At 36.1% G+C, this 14569-nt stretch overlaps 1 protein-coding gene across 1 annotated transcript; it reads right to left on the bottom strand.

The window, feature by feature from the left end:
• Positions 1–312: 312 nt before the first annotated feature.
• LOC130683625 (recQ-mediated genome instability protein 2-like) lies at positions 313–2365 on the bottom strand. The gene has a single exon (XM_057501855.1). It carries the CDS (start codon positions 2363–2365, stop codon positions 1922–1924), a length of 444 nt encoding a protein of 147 aa, XP_057357838.1. The 3' UTR covers positions 313–1921.
• Between the last annotated feature and the right edge of the window lie 12204 nt (positions 2366–14569).

The raw sequence follows: 14569 nt of genomic DNA, 5'->3' as shown, positions 1-14569 counted from the left end.
GCATTGTAGTTTTCATCTCCAGAGGTTTGATATGGGTCTTCTTCATATCTTCAGTATTTCTACTTACCTTTTTAGACATACGTATTCCAAGTATAATAGCATTGATGTCCCTGGATCTGTTAACACTTGTGTCAGTTTCAAGTCAGCTTTAGTTAATTGGTTATTATTCTCAATATGGGGCATATCTTCCTGCTACATTGCATGTCTGCATATCTTTGATTAGATGTCAAGCCTTGTGGATTTTACTTACTTATTCCTGTAAGTATTTTAAGTTTCATTCTTTTTTTTTTTTTTTGAATGTTTATAGCAGCTTTATTAATTGCCAAAATTGGAGTCAAACAGATGTCCTTCAATAGGTGAATGAATAAACAAACTATGAAACATCCCTACAGTGGAGTATTATTCAGTGATAAAAAAAGAGAGCTACCAAGAAATACTGTAACTGTTCAGAAAAGTCTGAAATGCATATTACTAAGTGAAAGAAGCCAGTCTGAAAATATTACATGCTGTATGATTCCAACTCTGTGACATTCTGGAAAAGGCAAAGTATGGAGGCAGTAGAAAGATCAGTGGTTGCCAGGGGCTAAGGGGGAGGGAGGGATGAATAGGTGGAGCACAGATTTTTATGAGGGTAGTGAAACTATTCCCTATGATAACGTCGTGGGAGATACATAGTACGCCTTTGTGAAACTCGTAGAGCTGTATCCCACAAATTACAGCTACTGTAAACCATGGGCTTTAATGTTGGCTCATCACTTGCAACAAATGCACCACACCAATGCCAAGGTTAATAATAGGAGAACCTGCAGGGGTGGGGGTGTACGGCAACTCTGTACGTCCAGCTCTATTTTTCTATAAATTTAAAGCTGCTCTAAAAAATAAAGTCTATTTAAAAAATGCAGCATATGAAGCAATTTATTAGTGGTGAAGCTCAATAATCTACAAAACTCTGTAGCAGTATAGCCTGACTCCTTTGATGGTAGCAATCTAAGGAAATAGAAGGCATGGGGAAGCAGTAGAGAGCAGGAACCCAACATTCAATATAATCACAGCAAAAAGTCATCCCATATAAAAAAATGTAAGAACTCTAAAATCGTTATGCTGTACCCCTTAACTTTATACAGCGCTGAATGTCAATTACATCTCAATAAAACACGGGGGGGAAATCCTGTAGGCCAGGAAGTTGCTCCCTGGAAGCATCTCACCAAAAGTTATGAGGCAGAGAGGTTTGGTTAATGCCTGAAAGTTGTTCTCAATCTTGATTTTAGGTTCAACCAAAAATGTTCAAAGTGTCTCAACATCTCCAAGTGAAAGGAGGATGGCGGCAGCAGCGTCCACAGCTACAAGGACATAAGGTCTTAAGTGGCTGAGTGGCATCCGAAGCAGAGAGAACTGTGTCTTGAGGCCGCTGGTGTCTGCAGTGAGAACATTCCATTTGACTTGCAAATTGGTATGGAAGTTGATGGAGAAGAAGAGGAGCCATGGTCATTCCTTTTCAATGCAGGCTGTTTCCCTGCCCACAACCACACTTTAATCTCCACGGGCAACGAGTGAGATTCAAATTTGGCATCGTAAAATAGGGTCATGGCGGTAACAGAAAAAGTATCCACTTGTGAAACTGGGAAAATGCATCATGTGTGCTTTAGAGAGCATTAACACACACAAACCAAGAGAAGAGAAAGAGAACATAACATCTGCTTTTCATCAGCAAACAGGCGTCAAAGCAAAGGGCATCAGGGGTTGAGTTAACTGGAGGGTCCCAGCGTTCAGAGACCTTACATCCCGACCACTTGGTCAACCAAAGCAAAAAGCTCTCGGAGGAACTTGTGAGAAGTATACATATAATGATGTCCATGAAATCTATGTGGTAAAAGAACCTAAATTGTTTCAGAATTTCGGTTGTTTTTAAGTTTCAAGTCATCTAAGGAATGTTCCTGTGTAAATCTTCCACTTCTAGTACCCACATGCTTTCATGGATGGGATTATCAGAAAGATCCATCATCTTCACAGCCTGAAGGCACGGCTCAGGGCTGCACACCTGAACCACTCCCATTACCATCACGTACTTTCCTGGGGAGAGGCAGGGCCGCCCGCGAGGCACCCGCTCCAGGCCGCGCACCGAGAAGGGCCCGCTCGAGTCGCGCAGCAGTGCCTCGCCGCCGCCCGCTGCCACCACCGTGCCCTGCATCCACACGGCCGCCAGCTCCAGCGGCCCGCGGCCCGCCGCCGCCCGCGACAGCCGCCATGCGCCCGGGCCACCCTCCGCGTCGCGCCGCAGCTGCTCCGTTAGCACCTTGAGCGGCGGCGACCGCGGCAGCCTGACAGCCGCCGGGCCGCCGCTAGAAAACGAGTCAGCCGCAGCCATTAAGCCTTAAGTTTCATTCTTATATGTAGGTAAATTACTTGGAAACAGATTCTTTAGGATCTTGCTTTTATGACTTGTTAAATGGCTCCAGAAAAGTACCTAGCAGAGTGCTAATTATTTCACACAACTAAGAGAAGACCTTCCTGAGTGCTCTGCCCAATGCTACATGAAATTATAAACTCTAGTCTGGCTGTATAGAACAGGGGATTTTCCTGGTCCTCTGTGAATGTTAAGTATTATTTGCTTTAAGTTCTTTGGATGGTTCTTTCGCAGCTTCTGTCAGTCTCCTTAAATATAAAGTGATCAGTACTCTATGGAATTCTTAGCAGGGACTTTCTACATGATTCTTGATAATATCTCTGTGCAGGTCTTTCCTTTGTGGTGTTGTACCATGGACTCCAGGTTCCTTCTGCTTTGTTTGTTTGTTTGTTGGTACCTCAGCTTCCACTTTCTGGGCCAGGTTCTCAGTTTGTCTTCCCTGCACTGAGGCTTGGATGTTCTCTCATGGCTGTAAACTAAGGGCTCACCTATTTATCTTCCATCTCCCAGGGATCACTCTCATTGGTTGCCTGACGCTCAGCGCCTTGATTTGGAATTTTCTGTTCTTTCTGTTGTTTCATGTAGGTTGGTAATCTGGCCTTCGTTACTCCATCTGACCAGAGCCTGATCTCCCAGCTGATCTTAATGATGGAGTTGGGCCACAGGAAGATTAAGACATTATGAAGAGTTTTGTAGAAAATCCAGTTTATGGTATAATAATGAATCAAAGTTTCTTTCTACATACACATACATATGTATATCTTTTTAATTTAAATTACATTCACCTACTATGAGGAAGTATTAATTTTAATGAACAAGAAATTCAATTCCAAGTACTGCTCACTGAAAAAAAAAAAAGAAAAAGGACAAGAATAAAACAAACCTGGAAATTACAGGAGTATTTGTCATTTAATAAGTAGTGATAACTTCATAGAAATGTATACCTCAAATTCAGCCTCTACAATCCTTTTTATTAGAGCTATTCTTAGATCTTAAAGAATTTTCTGACCTCATCCTACTAAGGAAAAGTTTCAAAGTTTCTCTGGCAAGCAATTTTATAGATCAAAATTACAGTATAACTAATAGAGTATTAAGTCAGGTGAATGATAAACCTCATGAAATGACTTAATATGGTTGGCCTTGGAAATGTTACTTTCCCACATGAGCATTAACTTAGGTGTTCATGAATACAAGGAACGCAGGGATATATACAAGATTAATTATCTCTGAAAAAGTTCTCAGGAGAAGTTTTGATATAGTTAGGTTTACACTTAGATTGTTAATCTCATGTAAAGAAAAAATCTTTGTAAAATAGAAAAATCCTTTAATAGTAATATAAAGTGAATAACCTAGTTTTCACTGCAATATGATTGAACACTGTGAGAATTCAAATTTAAATGGTATTATAACTCCAAGTAAAAAGAAAAGAAAATCTCAAAAAACAGGATACATTTCTAGAAAAAAATGGAAACATTTGAATGAGAATAGATGGAAGCAAATAGTAGAAGATTTAACTCAGATTAGAAAGCAATTTCAAAGTGTTCAATGTCTTAAGTGACTCAATATTATGAAAGTTTTGTATTAGCTACTAAAATGACATGATATAACTAGTTGGATGGGTAGGCTGAGTTGTTCCTATTAAAAGTGTATTAAGAATCAAATAGTCTAGGGAAAATGACCCAAAAGGAAAGAAATAAATTCTTAAAATCGAGGTCATTTACCTGTGATTTCCTATATTTCCTACAGTTCTGTACTTTAAACTTTTTGGTATGTCACCTAGAGATAGTCACTTTTTTTCACAAGATCAAGTTATTGGATAAGTACAAAATAGTAATGAAAAATTTCTAGTTCAGTGCCAGGCACACATTGTTCTTTTAATGAACTAGATTGTCTCAATTTTGTAAGGATTAATTAGGTACTAGTAGCAGTTCCTATAAATTTCTCAGAACTTTATGCCACCAGATAACTAGGTGGCAGCCTTGCAAACTGAGTTAATAAAGCTCAGAAAATGCATTACACTTAATTCCACTAGAAGAGTCAGAAACTTTTCATAAACTATGACATTATTAAAATATTATCAAATACTTCCACAAACTACCATTGGGGAAAAAAATGGGAAAATGAATATTGCAATATTTTTCTTTTATAAAAAATTAAAATTATAGAAAAATATGAATAATATGAAACCTGAATATATTTTCTCTCTTAAGTGAACAAATATTAAGATTTTATAGATACAGATATTATAGATTTAGAAAAAATTATTTTGGAATAATTTCTGATTTACAGAGAAGTTGCAAAGACAGTACAATGAGTTCCCATAAACCTTCACCCAAAAATTCCTCTATCCTAACATCTTATACAAACACATCTATCAAAACTAAAAAACTAACATTGGTACATTAACTAAAATGCAGATTTTATTAATATTTCACCTTTTTCTATAACAGGATCCATTCCAAGACATCACTTAGTTATTTTTTCTATTCAACACAACTTTATAATTTTGGCAGAACTGTAAATATATATATATATTTCCTTTTCAGTTACTTTTATTATTTTTACTGAATTAAAATTGATATAATACAGTATTATATTAGCTTCAGGTGTAAAAGATAATGACTTTATATTTTTATACATAATGAAATGATCACCATGATAAGTCTAGTTACCATCTGTCACCATACAAAATTATTACAAAATTATTGATATATTCTTACAGCATATATTACATCCCTGTAGCCCTGTGACTTATTTTCTTTAAAACTAACTCATTTTAAAACTGGAAGTTTGTTCCTCCTAATCCCATCCACCTCTGTTTTAACCATCCCTCCACTCCTCTCCCCTCTGGCAACTACCAGTTCTCTGTTTCTTTGAGCTTTTTTCTGTTTTGTTTTGTTTTTATTTGTTTCTTTTAGATTCTACATATAAGTGAAATCATGTGGTATTTGTCTTTCTCTGACTTATTTTACTTAGCATAATAAATATCCTCTAGGTCTATCCATGTTGTTGCAAATGGCAAGATTGTATTCTTTTGATGGTTGAGTAATATTCCATTGTATACATACACCACATTTTTTTCCATTCATCCAACAATAGACACCTAAGTTGCTTCCATATCTTGGCAATGCAAATGATGCAATTGATGTTTTCATTTTCTCTGGATAAATATCCAGAAGTGAAATTGCTGTTTTGTATGGTAGTTCCATGTTTTAATTTTTTGTGGAAACTCCATTCCATTTTCCATAGTGACTGAACCAATTTACATTCCCACCAATAGTGCACATGGGTTCCCTTTTCTCCACATCCTCACAAATATTTATTTTCTTTTTGTTTTGATGATATCAATTCTCACAGTTGTGAGGAGGTATCTCATTGCATTTTGGTTCCCATTTCCCTTTGGAAAAATGTCTATTCAGGCCCTCTGCCCAATTTTTATTATGTTGTTTTTCATCATTGAGTTGTACGAGTTCTTTATACATTTTGGATTTCAACTCCTTTGTCAGATATGTTGTTTGCAAATATTTCTCCTTTCAGTACACTGATTTTTCATTTTGTTGATGGTTTCCTTCAAAAGGTGCCAACGTTTTTAGTTTGACATAGTCCTATTTGTCTTGCTGCTGCTGCCTTTGACTGGGGAGACATGTCCCCAAAATATTGCTAAGACTGATGTTAAAGAGTTTATTGCCTATGTTTTCTTCTTTCAGGAGTTTTGCAGTTTCCAGTCTTACATCCACTTTGAGTTTATCTCATATGGTGTAAAAAAGTGGTCAAGTTTCATTCTTTTTTCATGTAGCTGTTTTAATTTCCCCAGCATCATTTATTGAAGAGACTGTCTTATCCCCATTTATGTTCTCATCATAGATTTCTTGATCACATTAGTGTGGGTTTATTTCTGGGCTCTCTGTTCTGCTCCACTGAGATAGATAGCTTTTTTTGGTGCCTGTACCACACTGTTTTGATTACTATAGCTTTGTAGTATGGTTTGAAATCAGGGAATGAGGACATCACTAAACTTTTTAGTCATCATGCATCCTTAGTCTTTTCCAATTGATGACATGTCCCCATCTTTCCTTCTTCTTCATGACCTTGACAATTTTTAAGAGCATTCATCAGGTACTTTGTAAAACATCTTTTAATTTGGTTTCATCTGATAGTTATTCAAAATTCAGAATTCTCATGTATTTTTGGGAAAAATGTCTCAGAAAAGTATCCTTCTCATCACATCATATCAAAGGGTATATCATATCAACATGACTAATCACTAGTGGTGTCAACTTTGATGCCTTAGTTAAGGTGCATTCTGACAGATTTCTTCACTGTAAAATTCCTGTTTTTCGCCTTCCATATTCTATAATGTGGAAGCAAGTTACTAAAGTCCAGCCCACATTCCAGTGGGGGGAGAATAAAGCTCCACCTCCTGGAGAGAAAAAGGCTCTACATATTTATTTACAATTTTTCTGAAGAAAGATTTTTCCCTTCTCTCCCATTTATTTATTTAATTATGTATATTCAGATGTACCTGTGGACATTTACTTTGCTGTTTTGGGTTAAAATGCTATTACTACTAACAGTCCAATATTACTGTTATTTATTTTGTTCCCCAAATGATCCCTGCTTTGACCATTTGAGACTCTGTTATCTCCTGTGTTCTTTTGGCATGGGCCCATAGTCTCTTTTAAAAACATTCTCTTACTTTATAGCACTATAAAATGCTCCAGGCTCATTTTGCATTTTCCCTATCCAGCCTAAGAATCAGCCATTTCTTCAAGGGGCCCTAGTTTTTCTTACTGGAGAATGGTGTTTAGAAGTGAAGATCTGGGTGCTGGGTATGCTTGTTGTTATTGGAGTATCACTGCTTCTATGTTCTCTCAGCAGAGAGAGCTAAGAAATATATGTATTATACAAACCAATATAAACACTTTTTTTGTGTTTATCTATTTGTGTGTGTGTGTGTGTGTATGTTCCCAAGTTCATATCACTATATGTAATTCAGCACCACAGGGTTTATTCTTTCCTTTACCCATTGTTTATTGGTAATTTCTAACAGTGAGAAACTTGGCTCCCATTATCTATAATTTATTTACCCATTTGTTCAATCAACTGTAATTACATGAGAGTTGCCTCAGAATTCCTAGCCCATATCACTGTGAAAAATGAATTTACCAACTAGAGTACAGATCTTTAAGTTTTTAGCATTATGATATCCAGTCAAAACAATGTTTACCAAACTTAACTTAGGTTAGCTTTCTTTATGTCCAATAATTTAGTTTTAAAGAGAATTCTCTTGACCAAAAAACACAACTGTAGACTATATGGAATTTAGAAATATAACATTGCAAAGCTTCATTTTGAAGACAATTGTCATTAATTTTTACAGAAGCAGTATTCTAAAGCATTGTAATCCATCATAATTATAACTCAGTCACTCTAGTATAATCAGAGCTCTTCCTCCTTTGAGTGAGGCAATTAAAGCACTACACTAAGTCCTCCTACTGGGGTGAAGGTAGAGTTGGGGAAGGTTATGTATTGTGACTTTTATTAGATATAGCCATGATAGCACAAGTCATCCTCCTTCCAACTAAATTAACTGAGATACTTAGTTTGTACCCTTTATGTGGGAGTTTTGATATTATTGTATTTTAGTGTCATACCTTCACAATGACATACTTTATTATATCTATATTTTAGAAGATGAAACTGGTTCTGAAAGTGACTTGCCCAAAGCCATATGGATCATAAATGGCAGAGCAAAGACAAGAATTCAGCTGTGCTACAAGTCCAAAATATGAAAAATTATTATATTAAGATTAGGACTGCATATTCCACAGAGGAATATGGTATGGCTAGGTTTATAGTTAAAGCATCCAGATTATTTGCTTTGGCAAATGAGCATTCTTATAGTCATTTGAGTCACCCCTTGCCTATTTCCTTATAGTCAGTGGCTCAATTTATGCAGCTCTAAAGACATTTTTACGAAAAAGTATGTAACACTGTCGTATCCTAGCCAACTTCCCTATTCTTTACAAATTTTCTTTAACTTTGTCTTTAAAATTACTTGGCATGGTCATGTTACAGTGTGATTTGAATAGACTGGCTCTACTTGAATAATTCAGCTTTGACTCTGAACATGTAAAACATAAACTGTAATTGTATTATTAAAATGTTCCAAGATTTATTGGAATTCTAAGGCTGCCAAAACGAACTATCACAAATTGTGTCTTAAAAGAACACAAATTTACTCCCTCACAGTTCTGGAGGCCAGTAGACTAAAGTCAAGGTGTCGACAAGGGCTACATTTTCTCTGGAGGCTCTTGAGGAGAATCTGCTCTTTGCCTTTCCCAGGTAGGTTCTGGTGCTTGTTAACATTCTCTGGCTTGTGTCTTTATCACTCCAATCTGTCTTCATGGTCACACTGCCTCTTCCTCCTCCTCCTCTTTGTCTCTGTGTCCTCCACAGGTCTCTACTAAGGACACCGTCACTGGATTTAAGACCTATCTAGGTAATGCAAGATGATCTCATCTGAAATTCCTTAATTACATCTGTGAACACCCTTCTCCCAAGGGAGGTTCATTCACAGGTAATGAAGGTAACATTCACAGGTTCTAGAGGTTAGGACACCACGAATGTATCTTTCTGGGAATGGCCATGTTAGCTACTACAATTAGGTGATAGTAGTTGAAGGTGTCTTTCTATAAGTACATTGCAGGAAGTTTTAATCAATGCCTTTGTGACTTGTTCTATGTAAAAGCCTTTCTATTTTTTGCCCATTTCCTGGCTCTTTGCTTTGTTCTGGACTAGCTAAGTTTGCCAAGGACCTGAGTTTCATTCAGGTAACATGGATAGATGCAGTGTTTTACATGTTTGTCTAATATTTGTCTTGAAGTCTTAAAAAAAAAGGTCTACCTTATCCTTCATATATCTCTTTCTGAGAGGCAGTTCAAAATAGTTTTTAAAAGCATAGACTGCAAAAGGTTTACCTGGGTTCATATGCTGACTGACTTGTACTAGTTCTACCACCTTAAGGAATTTTCTTCTTCTCTATATGCCTTTATCGTGGAGTTAACTAAGGATTTTACACACAAACACACACAGCCACACAATGGTTAGACTGTGGAAAACAATGTGTTATTATTTGCTATTATTCTGAAGAAGTGTTACAGTCTTCTTTCAGAATAACTCCATTTGATAAGCTCAATTATCTGATCCTTTCTTTAAAAAATTTCTGCTTAAAAAGTTTGTAAATTTTTCAAATAAGGAACAATTGAAAAATATTTAAAATGTTAGATATAAAATAATCACTGGAGATAACATAGGCAAAAAGGAACTCTATTACTTTGAGTGAAATAAAAATTGGCATTTTGCTGGGGTAGGTCTGAGACCAAGGCAAATAGTTTAAGTTCTAGTGAACAGGACCAAATACTCAGAGTATTTGTCACAAAAGTTAGAGCCTCTTCACCCTTAGGTCACTGTTCTCATCCAACATAATGACAAAAGTAATTGAAAATCATTATCATCTAAAAACTATTAAGTACCATCTCTGGAAAAAGTTGTTTGCCTTGCTCTTATTTCCAAGTGGCGACAATCACAATCACATTGAACACTTAGCACTTGGCCATCAAAGTAGGTTATAGGGTGAATGGGTCTGAGGACAGAATGACAGTCTCTTTCTCTGGGTCCTCTGAGAGGCTTGGCATGTGTTAAGGGGAAGTTTAGCTTTCCACTCCCCCTGCTAAATGTAAACCAGAAAAAAGTGGATATCAATTTAGACTGGGATACCAACAGTTACCAGCCATTAGATACACCTTTTCAATGGAGATTCTTACACTCTTACGTAAAAGAAAAATTTGAGCTAGCTTTATGAGGTATACTTAACAAACCATAAAAATCCCTTGTTTTAAATGTATAATTCAATGATTTTGGTTAAATCTATAGAATTGTATAACCACTGCCTCATCCAGTTTTAGAACATTTTAATGGAGGACTTAAAAGGAATATGTTGCTAAATTAAATTCTCTTTAGAAGATAATACCTATGGTAGTGGGAGTGAGGTGTGGGGGGCAGTAAGAAAGAGGAGAGAAAAATAATAGGATTTTAAATTTAGATTAGAATTTAAAATATAATTTTAAGAAGGTGGTATAGTATTTGGAGTGTTACTGTTTAAATTTTCGTTCATGAATTGTTTAATAATGTGACTATAATGATGGATAATATCAAAGGGCTTTTTTACCATCATAATGCTTTAACATAATACACAAATATTTATTGTGGAAAATAAATAAAATTACTCATCGTCATGTTTCTTCCAAGTTCAAGAATTTCATATTCAGAATCATTGAATAAGTTTAGATAGTAATATAGAGAAATCTGGACATATGTTATGGATATATAAATGGAAAAGCTACACCTTTCCTTTTAAATACGTTCATTATTAATAATACATATCATACTTACTATATGATAAGCACTATTTTTAGAACTTACTAAATTATTAAACATTCTTATTTAATCCTCACCACACACTTAAGAAAATGAAAGCATAGGAAGGCAAAGGAACTTGCCAAGGTTTTACATGGAGGAGCTCTGATTAAAACTCAGGCAGCTGGGATACAGAGTCATTGCTTTTATCTATCCATGAACAACTTCCCTTTTGCCAACCATTTTTCTTACCCTTCACAAATCAAATCCAACAGTAACAAAGATCTTCTAATTTCTTTGCTGTTTTAACTACCCTTACTGAATTCCATGGTTCAGTATTTGTATGACATGGTCACCAACGCAAGTTTCTCAGCCTGACTGACCTTCTGCTATATTCATCCTATAAATATCCAACTCTAGCTTCATTCAAATATTTGTTTTTTGAGTTCTCACACTTGGTCTATAAAACTATGAACAAAAACCAATTGTTTGGCCATGTAGCGTTATTTCAGGCATTTGATGTACAGACTCAGTTGTGCTCTTACCATTGTTCAGGAATCTTTTTGTACTTGATTAGTTTTGTTTTTCATTGTCTCACAGTGGCTACACCCCTTTGTTTATTTTAAATTCTATCACAATTTTCTATTCTTTTCTCCCTCAACAGATAAGAAAGAAATGATGAGTAGTTTCAAATATTCAGAGAAAGAGAGAGAGAGAGATAACTGAGAACTGAGAGCTGGGCTACCACTAACCTACAGTGTGACCTTCTGTGGATTACAAAGAAGTGCCTTTGGTTGAGGGACACACACCTAAAGTTTCATAACTTAGTAAGGAGGAGACAACCTTGTGCCATGGAACAGGTTCTCCTTCCTAGAGTGAATGCCCATTTGCCCTCATTGGACATACCTTGTGTAGTGTATGGCTTGTAAAATTGTAGTGCCCTTGATTAAAGAGGTGGTTTTAGTGAAACCAGTTCCTATAGTTGTGATTTTATTTTTTGTATTCCTCAGCAGTTTGGATACACAAATGGAGAATGCAAATTAATTGATCCTAGGCTGGGGCTTTGCCATGTAAGCACGGTAAAATCAGTCTTTAAGGGGTCAAGATAATAACACTGGCAAGTTTCATGGGTAGTGGAATCTAGGATGGACAGCAAAGGATGTGACAGACATGTTGATTATCTATTCCCCTTCTTCCATGTGGACTGAATCACCATTTCATCCAGATGTTGGGTAGCAATGCAGTAAGAGAAGGTGGGTCCAATTCAAGCAGTGAATCACAATTAATTCAAACCAATCATGGTAATCACATTCTTCTATGTCAGTATTTTGGGATGGGTATGTGACCTAATTCCAGATAAAAAGATATTAAAACCTCTTTGACAATAATATCTGGAAAAAGAAGTATTCCTTACATACAGCATAAACACTCACTTTTCTTCCTTTAGTTGTGTTCTTATGAAGGAGTGATGCTTAGAACCATGGCAGCCACTCTATGACCATGAGGGGACAAACTTGAGGTCAAAGCCTACCTAATGAAGGAATGAAAAAACCAAGGAACCAGGGTCATCAATGTTATTATTAAAGATAGAAGAGTTATTTTGACTCCTTTTCTTTTTGAAATTTCTTTTTCTTTTCAGAATCACTTTCTCCTTTATTTCCATTCGTGATTTTTACTTAGTGGAAGGATAGTTTTAAAGGTATATTTAAAATAATATATAGTTGAAAAGTCCTTTTTACTGAGCTATAATTACCATATGACTATTTAAAGTGTACAATTCAATAGTTTTTAGGCTATTCACAGGACTGCGACCATGACCAGAATCAATTTTAGGAAACGTTCATCAGCCAAAAAAAACCCCATACTCCTTAGCAGTCACTCTCCATTCCCTTCAGTATTAAAATCAATATTCTACTTTCTGTCTGTAAAGATTCACCTATTCTGGACATTTCAAATAAATGGAATCATAGAATACATAGTCTTTTGTGAGGAGCTTTTCACTCAGCATGTTGTAGCACACATTAATAAACTTTGGGTTTTGATACAAACTATTGAAAGGCAAACCTTAACAAAATATTTTTGGCTGGTGCAAATACAGAAAAGATGTGTTATAGGAAGGCATACAGGGTTTCTCAGTTATGAAACTTGAGTCATCAAAATGACTCTTCCTTATGCTCCATATCCAATAGGTTGCCATATGAATTCAATTTCTGAAATATTTATGTTTTGATGTTCTAATACTGTTATGGCCTGAACTGTGTTACCTCCAATTCAAGGCACCTCAGAATGTTACCTTGTTGGGAATTAGGGTGTTTGCAGATTAGTTAGGATAAAGTCATATTGAGTGGTGGGCCCCTAATCTACTATAATTTGTTACCTTATGAATAGAACACCCTGCGAGGAGACAGAGATACAAAGACAATGCCATCTGAAGGTGGACACAGAGATGGGAGTGATGCATCTGTAAGTCAAGGAATGCTGATGATCTCTGGACTTCACCAGAAGCTAGGAGGGTACCATGGAATAAATTCTTCAGAGCCTACACAAGAAACCAGCTCTGATGACACCTTGATTTCACACTTTGGCCTCCAGAACTGTGAGATAAAAATTTTTATTTTAAACCACAACATTACGGTACTTTGTTGAAGCAGCGACTTCCATAATAGTTTAGTCCTTTATTATATCATACATCCCAATCTGCTATTTTTCATCTTTTTATCTACATCCCTAGACCAAGTTATCATTTCTGACAAAGTATAGCCATTGTAATTGCCTTCTAATAGTCTCTCTGCTTCCATTCTATATCCCTATAATCTATTTGCCTTAGAGAGAATATTTAAAAAGTGTGTATCAGATTGTTTTCTGTTTAAAACCCTCTAATAGCATCCTATCAGACTTAAGGGGCCTATCTGAACAACAGCTACAAAGCTCTCATACTCAATTTCCTGGTATTCTCCATCTTACTACCCACTAAGTATACCATATTTTTCTTTTTCTGTAACTAAATTAATTTATTCCCCCATTGCACCAACTCTTTGCTTAGTATGCTCTTCCTCTTATGGCTTGTTCATTACATTTCAGCTTAAATTCTAGTTCTGAGTGGCCCTGTGTTATCACCAAAACTAAAAGACATATTTGTTTAATTTTAATTTTTGAAAGTACATTTATTACTATTGGACATTTGTGGGGTTTTTTTTTTTTTTGCAGTTCTTATTTATGTAGTTGATAATTGCCACCTGTTCCCACCTGCCTTGCTCCTGGTGAGCTTTATGACATTGGGACTTGTCTTTGTTCATCACTTACCCCAATACCTAGGATACTGGCTGGTACATGGGATTTCATTAAGTACTTGTTGAGGACAGAAAAGAGAAGTTTACATTCTAAATGGGGAGACTGATAGACAAAAAAGAGAAAAAGAAACACCTAAATTTTGTTAAATGTTGAATAAGAGAGAATGTACAATAAATAGAGGATATTGAGGAATCTACTTAGGTAGTGGGATCAGAGGCTTAGAGATGACTTGACCTTGATGCTGAGGACATAATGAATGCTGGGAAGGAACCAGTCAGGTAGGACTTAGGGAAGAAATTTCCCAACAGAGAGAAGGGCAAGTAAAAAGTCTGAGAGGCTACAAAGAGTTCCATGAATTCCAGAAAAGTCAGTATGACTCCAGAATAGCAAAGCCAGATGAGGTAAGTGAAGGGTAGTCAGGGACCAGAACCCATAAACCTGGTTAGGGAATGGTAA

Source organism: Manis pentadactyla, chromosome 1, assembly GCF_030020395.1.
Source record: "Manis pentadactyla isolate mManPen7 chromosome 1, mManPen7.hap1, whole genome shotgun sequence".
Lineage (NCBI taxonomy): Eukaryota > Metazoa > Chordata > Mammalia > Pholidota > Manidae > Manis > Manis pentadactyla.
The sequence above is the reverse complement of the archived record's forward strand: the minus strand, read 5'-3'. Positions and strand labels throughout refer to the sequence as shown.

Coding starts and splice junctions, on each gene's coding strand:
- LOC130683625 (XM_057501855.1), bottom strand. CDS start 2,365: ATGGCTGCGGCTGACTCGTTTTCTAGCGGCGGCCCGGCGGCTGTCAGG.